The 16,199-nt window shown below is 46.3% G+C and overlaps 1 protein-coding gene across 7 annotated transcripts in view; it reads left to right on the forward strand.

Annotated features, from left to right (window-relative positions):
- Positions 1-16,199, forward strand: part of LOC115154704 (signal-induced proliferation-associated 1-like protein 2) — a 45,757-nt gene that overhangs the window by 23,029 nt on the left and 6,529 nt on the right. For all 7 annotated transcript variants that reach the window (XM_029701190.1, XM_029701184.1, XM_029701186.1 and 4 more), the window contains exons 6-15: positions 1,475-1,578; positions 2,223-2,380; positions 3,536-4,145; positions 4,259-4,533; positions 6,254-6,637; positions 8,909-9,035; positions 9,209-9,341; positions 10,521-10,619; positions 10,829-10,901; positions 13,730-13,808. In XM_029701190.1, the coding sequence (XP_029557050.1) occupies positions 1,475-1,578; positions 2,223-2,380; positions 3,536-4,145; positions 4,259-4,533; positions 6,254-6,637; positions 8,909-9,035; positions 9,209-9,341; positions 10,521-10,619; positions 10,829-10,901; positions 13,730-13,808 (2,042 nt within the window). The remainder of the gene's footprint in view (positions 1-1,474; positions 1,579-2,222; positions 2,381-3,535; positions 4,146-4,258; positions 4,534-6,253; positions 6,638-8,908; positions 9,036-9,208; positions 9,342-10,520; positions 10,620-10,828; positions 10,902-13,729; positions 13,809-16,199) is intronic.

Below are 16,199 nucleotides of genomic sequence, written 5' to 3' on the forward strand. Positions count from 1 at the left end.
ACACAATGCCACAGATGTCTCAAGTTTTGAGGGAGTGTGCAATTGGCATGCTGGCTGCAGGAATGTCCACCAGAGTTGTTGCCAGAGAATGTAATGTTCATTTCTCTACCATAAGCCGCCTTCAACGTTGTTTTAGAGAATTTGGCAGTATGTCCAACCGGCCTCACAACCGCAGACCACGTGTAACCACGCCAGTCTAGGACTTCCACATCTGGCTTCTTCACCTGCGGGATGGTCTGAGACCAGCCACCTGGACACCCGATGAAACTGTGGGTTTGCACAAACTACCAGAAACTGTCTCAGGGAAGCTCATCTGCGTGCTTGTCGTCCTCCCCAGGGTCTTGACCTGGCTGCAGTTCGGCTTCTTAACCGACTTCAGTGAGCAAATGCTCACCTTCGATGGCCACTGGCACGCTGGAGAAGTGTGCTCTTCACGGATGAATCCCGGTTTCAACTGTACCGGGTAGATGGCAGACAGTGTGTATGGCGTTGTGTGGGCAAACGGTTTGCTGATGTCAACGTTCTGAACAGAGTGCCCCATGGTGGCGGTGGGGTTATGGTATGGGCAGGCATAAGCTACCGACAAGAACACAATTGCATTTCATCGATAGCAATTTGAATGCACAGAGATACCGTGACAAGATTCTGAGGCCCATTGTCGTGCCATTCATCCGCTGCCATCACCTCATGTTTCAGCATGATAATCCATGGCCCCATGTCACAAGTACCTGTACACAATTCCTGGAAGCTGAAAATGTCCCAGTTCTTCCATGACCTGCATACTCACCAGACATGTCACCCATTGATCATGTTTGGAATTCTCTGGATCGACATGTACGACAGCATGTTCCAGTTCCCACCAATATCCAGCAATTTCGCTCAGCCATTGAAGAGGAGTGGGACAGCATTCCACAGGCCACAATCAACAACCTGATCAACTCTATGCGATGGAGATATGTCACGCAAATGGTGGACACACCAGATACTGACTGCTTTTCTGATTCATGTCCCTACCTTTTTTAAGGTATCTGTGACCAACAGTGGCATATCTGTATTCCCAGTTGTGAATTCCATAGATTAGGACCTAATTTATTTATTTTAATTGACTGATTTCCTTATGTGAACTGTAACTCAGTAAAATCGTTGAAATTGTTGCATGTTGCATTACATTTTTTGTTCATTGTATATATTGAGTCACAGGGCATCAGGGGTTAGGAAACATATACGATTAACACTATCTAACACTGTGTAATTGTAGCAGTATTGGGAGAAGCTGTATAGTCACTGTGTGTGTCCTCTATCTTAATACTGTCTATCACTGTGTAATCTCAGCAGCTAAAGTCAGACTGACAGTTTTTTTAGTCTGTGTTTACACTATCTGGAGACTGTCTCTCTGTTAGCTCTGTTAGCTACGAGGCTGATAGCGACGTGTGTAAACCTTTCTGTGCACGTGCGTGCGTGTGTGTGCATACAGCGGATTCTACGGGGATTCTGTCCCTCTACACACGCTACCAGGACTATGAGGTCATGTTCCATGTGTCCACCATGCTGCCCTACACGGCCAACAACACACAACAGGTAACAAACAACACACAACACATACACACTACACACTGCTTTACAGGACGCTAAGGAAACCCAGTCAGACAACTTGAAGCCATTGTAATGATAATGTGATAACATGGTTGTTTAGAAAGTCCTTTTTCATCAAAAATGATCAGAAACAGAGATTCTTAGGCATAGTTCCGGAATTTTTTTGCCAAATATTGAAAAGAATAAGCAGCATTCCTCGCGAAAATGTATGAAAAATTATCTTCTTGATTCTGTGTTTATGGTAACATTATTCTTTGGTTTTAAAACCTACACATTTCCCCATATTCAAATGAAAGCTTCCCCGCTCGAGGAATGTCGCACAACAGGCACGGCAGGCAAATGACTTGTTCCTCTGCGTCTCTATGTCCAACTCCCACTCTAAAAGCATGCTGTGTCTGCCCATACACTATAGATACTGAGCTACTGCCACTCTGTCTGTCTGGCTGGCAGTCAGGCTGGAGAGCCGCTCACATCTGTCAGCTCTTCTGGTGGAGTGATTTGGAAACACGACACCATACAAATAAGTAACACTGAACTGCACATGATCATTAGTGGATCAAATAACCAAAATGTATTAACAGCTCTCTTGACTACCTCTAACCCCCCCCCATCTCTCTCTGGTACTGTAGTTGCTGAGGAAGAGGCACATTGGGAATGACATAGTGACCATAGTGTTCCAGGAGCCAGGGGCTTTGCCATTCACTCCTAAGGCCATTCGCTCCCATTTCCAACATGTCTTCATCATCATCCAGGTGGAAAAGTCCTGCTCTGACCACACCTACTACAGGTGAGATAAGAGCCTTCTCTCCTGCTGTACCGCTGTCCCTGGCTGCTCCACAACTGTCTCTGTTTGTCTCGAGCTGTACCGCTGTCCCTGGCTGCTCCACAACTGTCTCTGTTTGTGTCCTGCTGTACCGCTGTCCCTGGCTGCTCCACAACTGTCTCTGTTTGTCTCGAGCTGTACCGCTGTCCCTGGCTGCTCCACAACTGTCTCTGTTTGTGTCCTGCTGTACCGCTGTCCCTGGCTGCTCCACAACTGTCTCTGTTTGTCTCGAGCTGTACCGCTGTCCCTGGCTGCTCCACAACTGTCTCTGTTTGTCTCGAGCTGTACCGCTGTCCCTGGCTGCTCCACAACTGTCTCTGTATGTCTCGAGCTGTACCGCTGTCCCTGGCTGCTCCACAACTGTCTCTGTTTGTCTCGAGCTGTACCGCTGTCCCTGGCTGCTCCACAACTGTCTCTGTTTGTCTCGAGCTGTACCGCTGTCCCTGGCTGCTCCACAACTGTCTCTGTTTGTCTCGAGCTGTACCGCTGTCCCAGGCTGCTCCACAACTGTCTCTGTTTGTCTCGAGCTGTACCGCTGTCCCTGGCTGCTCCACAACTGTCTCTGTTTGTCTCGAGCTGTACCGCTGTCCCTGGCTGCTCCACAACTGTCTCTGTTTGTCTCGAGCTGTACCGCTGTCCCAGGCTGCTCCACAACTGTCTCTGTTTGTCTCGAGCTGTACCGCTGTCCCTGGCTGCTCCACAACTGTCTCTGTTTGTCTCGAGCTGTACCGCTGTCCCTGGCTGCTCCACAACTGTCTCTGTTTGTCTCGAGCTGTACCGCTGTCCCTGGCTGCTCCACAACTGTCTATGTTTGTCTCGAGCTGTACCGCTGTCCCTGGCTGCTCCACAACTGTCTCTGTTTGTCTCGAGCTGTACCGCTGTCCCTGGCTGCTCCACAACTGTCTCTGTTTGTCTCGAGCTGTACCGCTGTCCCTGGCTGCTCCACAACTCTCTCTGTATGTTTATCTGCTTTCAGCATTATCAATCAGAAATGACAGGTGTAACAACATGTTTACTGTTGTCACATTGTATTTACAAGGGTATCAAAACTAGGACTGTGCTGCAAGACTATGATTATGGGGTTGGATTTAGGATTTTTTTACCCTCTCTCTCCCCCAGAGTGGCGGTAACACGCTCCAAAGACATCCCGTTATTCGGGCCTCTGTTCCCTAAGGGTGCTCGATTCCCCCGTTCTGCTGCCTTCAGAGACTTCCTGCTGGCCAAGGCGGTGAACGCTGAGAACGCTGCCGAGAAGGCGGAGAAGTTCCGCTCCATGGCCACGCGGACACGACAGGAGTACCTGAAGGACCTGGCAGAGAACTACGTGACCACCACGCCAATCGACTCCTCCACCAAGTTCCCCCTGCTGTCCCTGGGGGGCAAACGCAAAGACAAACTGAAGGGGGCCAAGGGGGCAGAGCTGCACAGTGCTGGGGCGCTAGTCTGGGCTGTGAGGGCCACCAGTGGGAATGAGGAGGAGACAGGAGGACAAAAGCTGCCCTGTCTACTGGGGGTTTCAGCTGAATCAGTGGTGCTGATCGAGAGATACACACGGAGGGTGGTGTTCAACTGCTGCTGCCGCGACGTGATTGGCTGGAAGGCGGTGACAGACAGCAGGGCCATAGGCGGGCCTTGCCTGGATATCTTCTATGAGAGGGGGGAGGCAGTGTCAATCAGTGTGATGGACAGCCAGGCAGAGGAGATACGGGAGATGGTGCAGAGACTAGAGGTGAGTGGGAAGGCTTTCAAACACCACTGCTCATATTGTGTTATCGCATCATGGTTTCTCTTCCAATGTTACATAACTGTATTCAACTCACTGTGTCCTGTTGTTGTCTTCAGCTGGTGACGCGGGGCTGTGAGGCGCGGGAGGTGACCCCGCTGCGTGACGGGGTGGGCCAGCCAGGTTTCCTGATGAGCGAGGAGGGCTTTGTGACGGACCTGCAGCGGTTCGGCTATGCGGAGAGTGGGGGTCTGCAGCTGGGGGCGCGGGTGGTGCGGCTGTGTGGTCACGCCCTGGTGCACCTGGGGCCGGAGGAGAGGGCCAGACTGCTCCGCACTGCCCACAAGATCCACATCACCGTCATCCCTCCAGACGAGAACGGCAAGCCCCGCAGGTCAGAGAGGGGGGTGAGGGGGAGTGAGAGATGGATGGGGATAGAGGACAGTGGGGAGGGGAGGGTAGGGTAACATGGCAAGGATTAGGGGAGAGGCAGATATGGAGAGAGGGATGGGGGTCAGGGTTGTAAAGAGTTTTAGTAGTGTGGTAGGTGAAGAGTAATGTTGATGAGGGGATGAGGGGTTAAAGGAGGAGGAGGAGGGAGGGCTGAGGGGAACAGATTCATTTAGTAGGCCAGGGAGGCACCATGCCAGGGTTACAGCTCACTCTGTTGTTTATGGCGTGCTGTACTCAGTATCCCACCAACTGGCTAACCACCAATCAATGGCTCTAATGGCCTCTAATGATAGTGGCCCAGGTAGTGGCCGTTAGCTGAACCCTCAACATCCTTTTAATGTCAGCCAGATCGCCAGTGTTCCAGTGTTACTGCAGCCTGGTGAAGGAGGAACTGCTCAGATAGAGGAAAGGGAACACTTAACAGGATATTAGCCTCACAACTTTGCTTACCACATACCTGTCAAACTGGCTAGTGGAAATATCTAGAGAGATAGTGGATGCTGATTTGACAGTCATGTTCAACATCAGCCCCAAAAAGTGTGGCGGCTGTTACAATGTTGTCACATCTTGTGATAGGGAATGACACTCCTTGGATTTCAAAGAGATTCCATGTTTCTTCATAAGTATTTCTTTTTTTATCCTCCTCATCCGGCTGGCTCGGAGGTACTGCTCTAGAACACTCCCACCAAGCACCAACCGACGCAGACGTGTTTTTAATTTTTTTTACTTTTTTTGGTGTGGATTTCAACATCCACAGACTACAGTATAGCACAGTAGAGTATAGTACAGTATAACTCTGTTATTGTACACAACTTTACTCTTATGTACTCTACTGAACTAAACGGGACTTTACTTAACTGTACTCTACTGAATTAAACTTTACTCTGCTATACTCTACTGAGTTAAACTCTACTGTCCTGTACCATATCGGGTTGTACTCTACTCTACTCTACTCTACTCTACTCTACTCTACTCTACTCTACTCTACTCTACTCTACTCTACTCTACTCTACTCTGCTCTACAGCAGTGCAGACGCTCTAATCCAGAATGACTTACAGTTAGTGCTTTCTACTAAGGTGTATAACCAACAACATATCACAGTCATAACAACAAAAAAACATTTCTGTAACCGTTACTGAGAATGATATTGTAGTTGAAGTGGTCTGTTGGTTTATTATATACAGTAGGTTGGACTACTTTAAACATCATCTTTGCCAGTTGTAAAGTTTTTGAAAAAGCTAACCTAAGTGCATGTGACAGAAAGAGGAAAAAAGTATATTCTTGTGATATAACGCTTACTTCCTTTAGAATGTATGTGCAGTTGAAATTTGGCCATACATATTTTCAATGTCTGTAAATTACGCGTTTTCTACGTTCATTCAGAACTGAAAATTAACCTGATTTCAACGTCTGCGAAAAGTTGTATTTTCAACATCCAGAAAATACGTATTTTCAATGTCCGGAAAATATGTATTTTCACCTTTCATTCAGCACCTAAAATGAACCTAACTTCAACGTCTGGCAAAGACGTCTTTTCAATGTAATTTTGCTTACTGGATTGTATCATTCCTGAACAAACGGAATGCTTAAAAAGGGAAGTATGAATATTTCCTCAGTAATAACATGCTGTCGGTGTATATTCTGTCTCTGATGGCTCCAGGAGTTTCTCAGAGTTGTACCAGAAAGCCATCCAGGATGCAGAGCGTAAGCCTGGGGAGGGCCAGTCTGGAGAGGCCTGGGTACTGGACGAGAGGGAGGAGGAGGAGGAGATGGAGGAAGAGGAGCGTGAACAGGGAGAGGGAAAGGAGGCGGAGACTATGGAGGGACCAACTGAGGGAGGAGAGGCTGAGGACAGACCGTCAGAGATGGGACAGGGTGAGGAGGACCAGGGGGACCAGGGCTCCCTTTTCTCCACACCCAGCCTGCCTATTTTACGGGCCACCTCCCTACATGACCACCCACCCAACCAGACCATGGAGGCGATCAGCCACTCCCAGCTAACACGCAGCTACTCCTTAGAGTACTCCCGGGACATATGTGGCGGGTACGTGACCTCCACCCTCAGTCTCATCATAAGCCTCAGGTTATCTCTGCTTTACTCAGAGGATTTTCTGACATCCGGGGGCTCGACATTAACGCGTGTCCTCTCATAAAAAAAAATGTTGGACTGAGTGTACAAAACATTAGGAACACCAACCTTCCCATGACATAGACTGACCAGGTGAAAGCAATGATCCCTTATTGATGTCAACTGTTAAATCCACTTCAATCAGTGTAGATGAAGGGGAGGAGACAGGTTAAAGAAGGATTTTTAAGCCTTGAGACAATTGAGACATGGATTGTGTATGTGTGCCATTCAGAGGGTGAACGGGCAAGACAAAAGATTTAGGTGCCTTTGAATGGGGTATGATAGTAGGTGCCAGGCACACCGGTTTGAGTGTGTCAAGAACTGCAACACTGCAACACAGCCAACTTGACAACTGTGGGAAGCATTGGAGTCAACATGGGCCGGCAGCATCCCTGTGGAACGCTTTCTACACCTTGTAGTCCATTCCCTGACGATTTCAGGCTGTTCTGTGAGCAAAAGGGCGTGCAACACAATATTAGGAAGGTGTTCCTAATGTTTTGTACCCTCAGTGTAGATATAAGTTGTCCGAATGGACTAGTAAAAAAATACATAAAAATCACAATATCAAACAATTACTTCGATCAGAGAGACCAATAATATTCAAATCAATTTTTCATGTACATAAATAACAAAGCCTACAGGTCAAAGTGTAGGTGATATGCATATTGGCTACAGCCTCATGTCCAAACCGATAATGACATGAGGGAGGCCTTAGAAAATGTACCCAAACTTTAATGAGCCTTTTAATTCCATAAATATAGGCTAAACACCAGTCATGTTTGACAAATATAATGAAGGATAATTAACATTAACCTTTAAGGGCTTGATTCTGTACTTGAGGCACGGTTTGTTCAGATCAACGGTCCGGAGAGTAAAGGACAGTGCCTGTTGCGCACAGCACATCACCCCCCTTGAATCTGAGCGGAGGGGTCAGCATTTTGAAACTATTTAACCATAAACGTAATTGTTTTAAACCTGGAAGTTTTATATCATTTTATGAAGCGTGTCTTACCTTGTTTCAAAGTAGCCTAGCCTAGCCAAAATAGGAACATAGACATTTTGAGGGAATTATTTTATAAACACTTAATATGACATTGAAACCAGCATTTTTGTCATGTTCTATTGGTTTTCAAATCCACATTATTTTATTGTCAGGCAGCCAAAGGCATTATCCTAGTCATATTAGTAACTCATGCTAGTTGATGCATCTTTAGATCTCCCCTCTTACTTTCGAACAGATATTTTCATCTCTGTCACATAGAACCACGTGTGCATGTGGTGTGCTTTGTGGTGCGCTTTTGAGAAAGGTGTTTTAAATTTTGGAACATTCGCACGTAGTCTACAGCCATTGAGCCATTGAGCTTATAATAGGAAGAAATAAAATAGAAACTTTATCGAAATGTTGAGCTTAATGGTCTGGTCTGTTGCATCAGCCTCATTGCTTTTTAAAATGTTTTAGAAATATTTATACACATTTGTTTTGGCTGTATAAATTTGGGGTCTCTCGCCCCAGAACTGTCCCAGAGTTTTGAACTTTCAACATATTGCTTATCGTCTCAGGGACAATGGGACGACATCAATTTAGAGCCGTGGAGGGAATTTATTTTATAAACACATAAAAAAGTATTTGGTTGTAATTGTAATGTTGTAATATTTTATAGGCTACCAAGGGTGGCCAACCATCCTCCAGGAGAGTGTTGTATTTTGAAACAGACTTGAATATGCAAAGAGTGTAGCCTTCATTTTTGTCTGATTCTCTATCGTAAAAAAGATAGGAATGCATTTTATTTTGTAAAGGGGTTCCTTGCATCATACAATTATGTAAAAATGGTGTTACAGACCTTTTTTCTGAGGGGGGGGACAAATGACTTCAGCTTTTGGACAAGTAAAAAATCTGTTCTACTTGTCACAAGGATAAGTTGCAAAAAAAGTTCATGTTAAGCCCTGCGTCCTAGTCATCCTGCGTTAAGACGTAATGGTTTTACGAGGTAGTATTTTGTGTGTGTGTATTCATGGTTTCACAGTAAGCAGAAGCAGACTGCTAAACTCAAATCTTAGCCCAAATCTGAGCTATCCTGAAGATGACTAGATGAACTAGTTTGCCCTCCAGATTGGATTGGAAAGTCATTAGTATAAACAGCGGATTTATAATGTATGTCTCAATCTCCCCGTGTCTCTCTGTGACAGGCATGTGTATGACAACGTGGGTGTGAAGATGGAACGTCACATCTATGAGAACCCAGGGGAGCTGAGAGACGCCACGCCTGACCTCATCCTGGCTGTTAAATCCAAGGTGCCCCTGGATGAGGAACAGGTACAGAGACACACACATGGACAAAAAATCTGGTGAGTGATCTGATGAAGGTTCCCTATTCGATAAACCTCTAACCCTCTTCTCTATGTCTCTCTCTTTCACTCTCTCTCCATCTCTCTCTCTCTCTCTCTCTCTCTCTCTCTCTCTCTCTCTCTCTCTCTCTCTCTCTCTAGTTTGTAGGGGCTGAGTTGGGTGAGGAGAGGACGTTAGCGTGTGACCCCTTCCTGTCCTCCACCCGGTTGTCATGTCTGGACAGAACAGAGAGAAACTCCCGAGCTCTGAGCCTACATAACTCCATCACCAAGAGTGGGTATTCCACCACACCGCTCACTCTATCCTCCATAACAATCCCATTTCTCTCAAGTGTCCTCGCACACCTCTATACCATCAGCACATCCTCAAATATCAACTTCTCCTAGATAGACTTCCTCTTTCTCGATGAGGTTGGGGATGTGTTATGAATCCCACTTCCTATGTATTTCTCCTGTATAAAACGGCATGCATGGACGATAGCGAAGAGGGATCTCCTCAATGATCTTGATACACTCATAATCGATGACAAACAGACCGTTGTTCCTCTGCCACAGCGACCGACAGCTTGAGAGGGAGAGCAGTCAAACAAAAGAAAGAAGCTGTAAAGAGTGAGAGATGAGTAGCTATGATAAGAGGAGGAGTGTGAAGGCACGGCTAGGAGGCTGATCGGACGGACAGGCAGCTGTCTGAAACAAAAGTCTCTGTGCAGACCCTGTACCCTGTACCAGCTGATAAGGCCAGGCGGAATGGTGCTGAAATTGAACAATTACAACTGTTCAAAAATGCTCTCCGCTTTAATTGAGCCTCAAATCCGTTTTTTAGCCTCCAGACCCTTTCTCCCCTAAACCCCTCTCCTCATTATCCTCCTTTAGCCCTGCCTTCCATCCCCTTTGTCCCTCTTCTTTCATCTTGGCTGCCCCCTATCCCCCTAACTCAATATGCCCCCCACCCCTTTACCACCCCCTACCAGCTCCAGTCTAAAGGAGGGACAGATGGAGGGTGGGAGGGGTGGGCTTTAGGCTGCCTCAAATCAGGGATCCGTTTTGGACCATCTGCTCTCTCTCTCTCTCTCTCTCTCTCTCTGCCGTGAGCCTATGCAACTCATATTTCTATAAGAGCACACACACTCATCCTCTCAGCAAATACTTTGTTTTTTTTCCGGAGGAGATTGTCTCCGTTTCCCTCCCCACACTCCAGAAGCCAGTCACACACAGAGATGGAAAGAACCCACTTCTCCCTCTCGCGCTGCAGCTAGTCGGCAAAGCATCATGATACCACCCCCTGGTGGTGGCTCTTTGTCATTGTTAAACCATAGAATTTGCCTGCTCATAAATCCCACAATTCTATTGTGTTGTCATACTGTATTGTCCTACATACACTCATGGTTTGCTGCTCCCCTCAGAGATATGCTTTTGTGATGAAAGCACATTGAAACCCTGTTTTCTCTCTCAGTCCTGTCCGAGAACACGGATTCCTCCGAGGAGGAGTGGCAGTCTATAGCTGATCTAGCCACCGCCTGTCGCAGCATCCTAGAGGCCTTGTCGCAGGAAGGTAAGAAAACATCTGCATGGGATTACAACAGATTATTTTTTCTTTTTTTTACTAAATACATCTACATCTGTTATATTTTACACATTATCACTGGAAATGGCAATCGTGGCAGTGTTGAAAATAAAACACTGTACATTTTCTATTCGGTCTATATGACTGTGTGGTTGAGCTCAGTAACTAACACGGTTGAGTGATGTGTCATGTTTCAGATCGTAAAGCAGGAGATGGGACCCAAGGAGCAGACTCCCTGACAGATGGCAAGCTAAAGGACATGAAGGACAGGTGGGTTTGATTCTCCAGCTACACACACACACACACACACACACACACACACACACACACACACACACACACACACACACACACACACACACACACACACACACACACACACACACACACACACACACACACTACTAAGAGTGGGTCACTGTAGACCGCTGCATATTTCTCTCTGTATGTGAACTCCAAATGGTGTCTGACTCATTGTGTGGATCTATGGCTGTGGGAGTTTCTGATTCAGAGATGGACTGTTGAACAGTTCTCATAGTTCAGCCTCTGTTGCTCATCATGATACTGGCTCATTGGCATGTTGCCTGTCCTTATCTCTCTCCTCATCGACTCTCACGCTTTTTTCTCTTTCTTGAAGAACTGACTAACACTCGTTCTCTGTTCTGTCATGCATTTTCTTCTGATTTAGTCAGTGCATCAGCCTCCCTCCTTGATTCAGTGTGGTGGCGTTTCTCTGGCAGCCCATTCCCTCCTTATTGTCTCTCCCATTCTGACCCCATGTCTCTCTTGCTCACATACATACATACAGTGGGGAGAACAAGTATTTGATACACTGTCGATTTTGCAGGTTTTCCTACTTACAAAGCATGTAGAGGTCTGTAATTTTTATCATAGGTACACTTCAACTGTGAGAGATGGAATCTAAAAACAAAAATCCAGAAAATCATATTGTATGATTTTTAAGTAATTAATTTGCATTTTATTGCATGACATAAGTATTTGATACATCAGAAAAGCAGAACTTAATATTTGGTACAGAAACCTTTGTTTGCAATTACAGAGATCATACGTTTCCTGTAGTTCTTGACCAGGTTTGCACACACTGCAGCAGGGATTTTGGCCCACTCCTCCATACAGACCTTCTCCTGATCCTTCAGGTTTCGGGGCTGTCGCTGGGCAATACGGACTTTCAGCTCCCTCCAAAGATTTTCTATTGGGTTCAGGTCTGGAGACTGGCTAGGCCACTCCAGGACCTTGAGATGCTTCTTACGGAGCCACTCCTTAGTTGCCCTGGCTGTGTGTTTCGGGTCGTTGTCATGCTGGAAGACCCAGCCATGACCCATCTTCAATGCTCTTACTGAGGGAAGGAGGTTGTTGGCCAAGATCTCGCGATACATGGCCCCATCCATCCTCCCCTCAATACGATGCAGTCGTCCTGTCCCCTTTGCAGAAAAGCATCCCCAAAGAATGATGTTTCCACCTCCATGCTTCACGGTTGGGATGGTGTTCTTGGGGTTGTACTCATCCTTCTTCTTCCTCCAAACACGGTGAGTGGAGTTTAGACCAAAAAGCTCTATTTTTGTCTCATCAGACCACATGACCTTCTCCCATTCCTCCTCTGGATCATCCAGATGGTCATTGGCAAACTTCAGACGGGCCTGGACATGCGCTGGCTTGAGCAGGGGGACCTTGCGTGCGCTGCAGGATTTTAATCCATGACGGCATAGTGTGTTACTAATGGTTTTCTTTGAGACTGTGGTCCCAGCTCTCTTCAGGTCATTGACCAGGTCCTGCCGTGTAGTTCTGGGCTGATCCCTCACCTTCCTCATGATCATTGATGCCCCACGAGGTGAGATCTTGCATGGAGCCCCAGACCGAGGGTGATTGACCGTCATCTTGAACTTCTTCCATGTTCTAATAATTGCGCCAACAGTTGTTGCCTTCTCACCAAGCTGCTTGCCTATTGTCCTGTAGCCCATCCCAGCCTTGTGCAGGTCTACAATTTTATCCCTGATGTCCTTACACAGCTCTCTGGTCTTGGCCATTGTGGAGAGGTTGGAGTCTGTTTGATTGAGTGTGTGGACAGGTGTCTTTTATACAGGTAACGAGTTCAAACAGGTGCAGTTAATACAGGTAATGAGTGGAGAACAGGTGGGCTTCTTAAAGAAAAACTAACAGGTCTGTGAGAGCCGGAATTCTTACTGGTTGGTAGGTGATCAAATACTTATGTCATGCAATAAAATGCAAATTAATTACTTAAAAATCATACAATGTGATACAAATTACAGACCCCTACATGCTTTGTAAGTAGGAAAACCTGCAAAATCGGCAGTGTATCAAATACTTGTTCTCCCCACTGTATATTTACTCACTGTCTTCTCATACACACACCAAACCAAAAGAAAGGGTCCCTACTGGTAACACATACAGACACTACCTAACTACAGGTAACTGCCAAAATCAAAATAATGGAAACACTTGAGTAAATGAGGGATACAAAGTATTTTGAAAGCAGGTTCTTCCACACAGGGGTTGTTATTGAGTTAATTAAGCAATGAACATCCCATCATGCTTAGGGTCATGTATACAAATGAACAGTTGCCCATTATTTTGGCTACCATGGCTAGAAGAAGAGATCTCAGTGACTTTAAAAGAGGGGTCTCACAGGAGTATGTGGGGTTTAAAGTGTGTGTGTGTGTGTGTGTGTGTGTGTGTGTGTGTGTGTGTGTGTGTGTGTGTGTGTGTGTGTGTGTGTGTGTGTGTGTGTGTGTGTGTGTGTGTGTGTGTGTCTCAGTCACCAGATCTCAACCCAATTGAACACTAATGGGAGATTCTGTAGTGGATCTTGAGACTGCGTTATCCACCGCCATCAACAAAACACCAAATTAGGGGAATTTCTTGTGGAAGAATGGTGTCACATCCCTCCAATAGATTTCCAGACACTTTAGAATCTATTCCAAGGTGCATTGAAGCTGTTCTGGCAGTTCAGGGTAGCCCAACGCCCTATTAAGACACTTTATGTTGGTGTTTCCTGTATTTTGGCAGTTACCTGTCTGTGCATTATGCTGAGTGTGTGTCTCTCTCCCATGTCCCTGTAGTGACTCCCCGGGCCACCTGGAGGAGAAGGTTTCCCAGCTGGAGGACATGCTGAAGAGGCTGCAGGACGACCTGCAAAAGGTACTCCCCATTCAGATGGCCAACCACAGCCCCTCCCCAGACTCCCCTCACAGCATCCTGCCCACACAGTGACCCCCTCCCCCAGACACACACACCCCCCCCTCCCTCCGCCTCCGCCTCCGCCTCCCCCAACCCCCTGACTCCTACTGCAAACACACAAACACACAGAGGGAATGTAGAGGTAGGGCGGGCAGCAGGCGGGACAAGCAAAAGAAACCTGTCTTGTCATTGGGCAGGGTGAACAGAGGAGATGAGAAGATTGGCTGGAGTGACTTTGGGCAACCATGCTCACTCTCTCAACACTAAGCGACCAAATGGCAGTAGAGGCAAGTAAAGCATGAGATCTTTCCTCTGTTGTTGTGTTAAGACAACAGAACAATAACAATTGGAAATAGAACTACTAAAAAACAGGCCCCGAGTTCATTAACCCAATAACCCAAATCCACCTCTGGGGTCCTTCATGAATGTGAAAAATTGGAAGTGAAGTTCCTCCTCACAACCCTGAAAGTCTGACAGGCTGTCAGTCGTCCCTGTGTGCGGCCTCTGGATCTCTTAGCACCATTTCCCTCACCCCATTTACCGGCTCTTCTCTGGGAAACATGGGGACTTGGGGATGTCTTGTGAAGTCCTCACAACTGCTGAATGACTAGTTACTCTTGTAATGTTAACTTGATTACACAACGTAGAGCATGTGGAGGGGAAAAGGAAGAAGCACATTGGAGAGAGGGAGAGAGCGAAAGAAGGGGAGAGAGAGAGAGAGAGTTTGGAAGCCTCCTGAGCGTCCTTAAACACATTCTCAATTGGGTGAAACATGATTCCTGTGTTACAGTAACGAGAGTGTTTAATCTCGAAGGTCAAATGAAACCCTATGGTATGCAATGTGCTATATCCCCTCCAACCAAGTCCTTTTCACCATTCATATATCCAAGAGACGCCACACTGCCAGAGTTTAAAGCTGGCATCCGACTAAGTGAATGACATTCCAAGGATTTTTAGTGCAAATGCTATTCGCTCAACTTGGTTCTTGAAACATGTGAGACATAAAGCACACAAAAGAATCCAACTCAAAAGAATCAAACTCTGCAGACTTTCTGGTCACAAACCCTGTGGCTATAACACCAACATAACCAAAGTCTTACCCTCTGTTTTTGTCTGTAACGCCCTACGCTTCCTCGGAAAACTCACTATTAACACAGTATTATCATCAATTTAAACAACACAGAGACATTGACAGTCAGGGACAATGAACCAAGGAGGACGACCTAACAGGGAACTGCCACATCAGATGACCCCTTTCCACTTTTCTCTGTTGTTTACCCTCTGCCCTGGGAGAGTGAGTGAGCATGGTTGGTTCTGGGCTGTCCCAGTCCTATAGTATGGCCAGTAGAAATAGGACTCACCGAAGACTGTGGGAGGAGCTGGTCAGGTTCCATTCAGAAGTATGCTGTGTCACATAGACTACTTTTGGTTAGTCTTTGGTTTCTGTCCATGACTGCCAAGAAGGGGAGGGTTTACAGCTGAGCTAGTACAGTTTGAGCAATCATCTGATGTGGCGATGAGAATGTGTTCCTTTACTTTCTGTGCGAGTTACATCTCATCAGGTTATTTTCCAATTATAAAGCTGAGTCCTGGTTATTTCAGGTTAATTGATTTGCTTTCGGGCACAGTTGCACTATGGCCCACTAGGGAGTTGAACCAGCAAGGCCATACAGTACTGCTGCTACCAAAGAGAATTCCTATTGACCCAGATTGATGATAATACCTAACTGGTTTCAACTATCATTCATTGTTATTGTCAATGTGCTGTGAGTCCCACGACTCACAACACAGCAGACAGACAGGCAGCACTGGAGTCAGTCAGGATCGAACCCACTCTCTGTATAGACAATCAAATACATCAACACCATTACACAAGGCAATGGTGTGTGGAGGCAATATTACATTGCATTCATTCCATTTTTTATTTCTTTTTTGAGATTGAGTTTGAATAAATCCAATCACCAAGCTAATTGGCCAAGCTAAGTATAGCTCGCTCACTCATGGCACGCTGTACTTATCGGAGATTAAGTTACAATGAGCTTACATTTCATACCATTGCTCAAACCCCTTATCCACTTCAGCGTATCCCTTACAGAAAAACCACATGATTTCACAAAATCACATGATTGGAACATTTCACATGTGATCACATTTTCACATGTGTAGTTTCATGTTATCACATGTCGCTTTACATGTTGTCACGTTGTCACATTAACTTGACTTAAGAGCGCGTGGTCACATGAGAACATGCGATTTTGTAACACTTCACGTGAAATTCATGTGTTTTTTCCGTAAAGGGACCTGGCATTACTCTGCACTCAGTGTTGCCAACTTTCTGCAATGAAGCAACCT

Source organism: Salmo trutta, chromosome 19 (assembly GCF_901001165.1).
Source record: "Salmo trutta chromosome 19, fSalTru1.1, whole genome shotgun sequence".
Lineage (NCBI taxonomy): Eukaryota > Metazoa > Chordata > Actinopteri > Salmoniformes > Salmonidae > Salmo > Salmo trutta.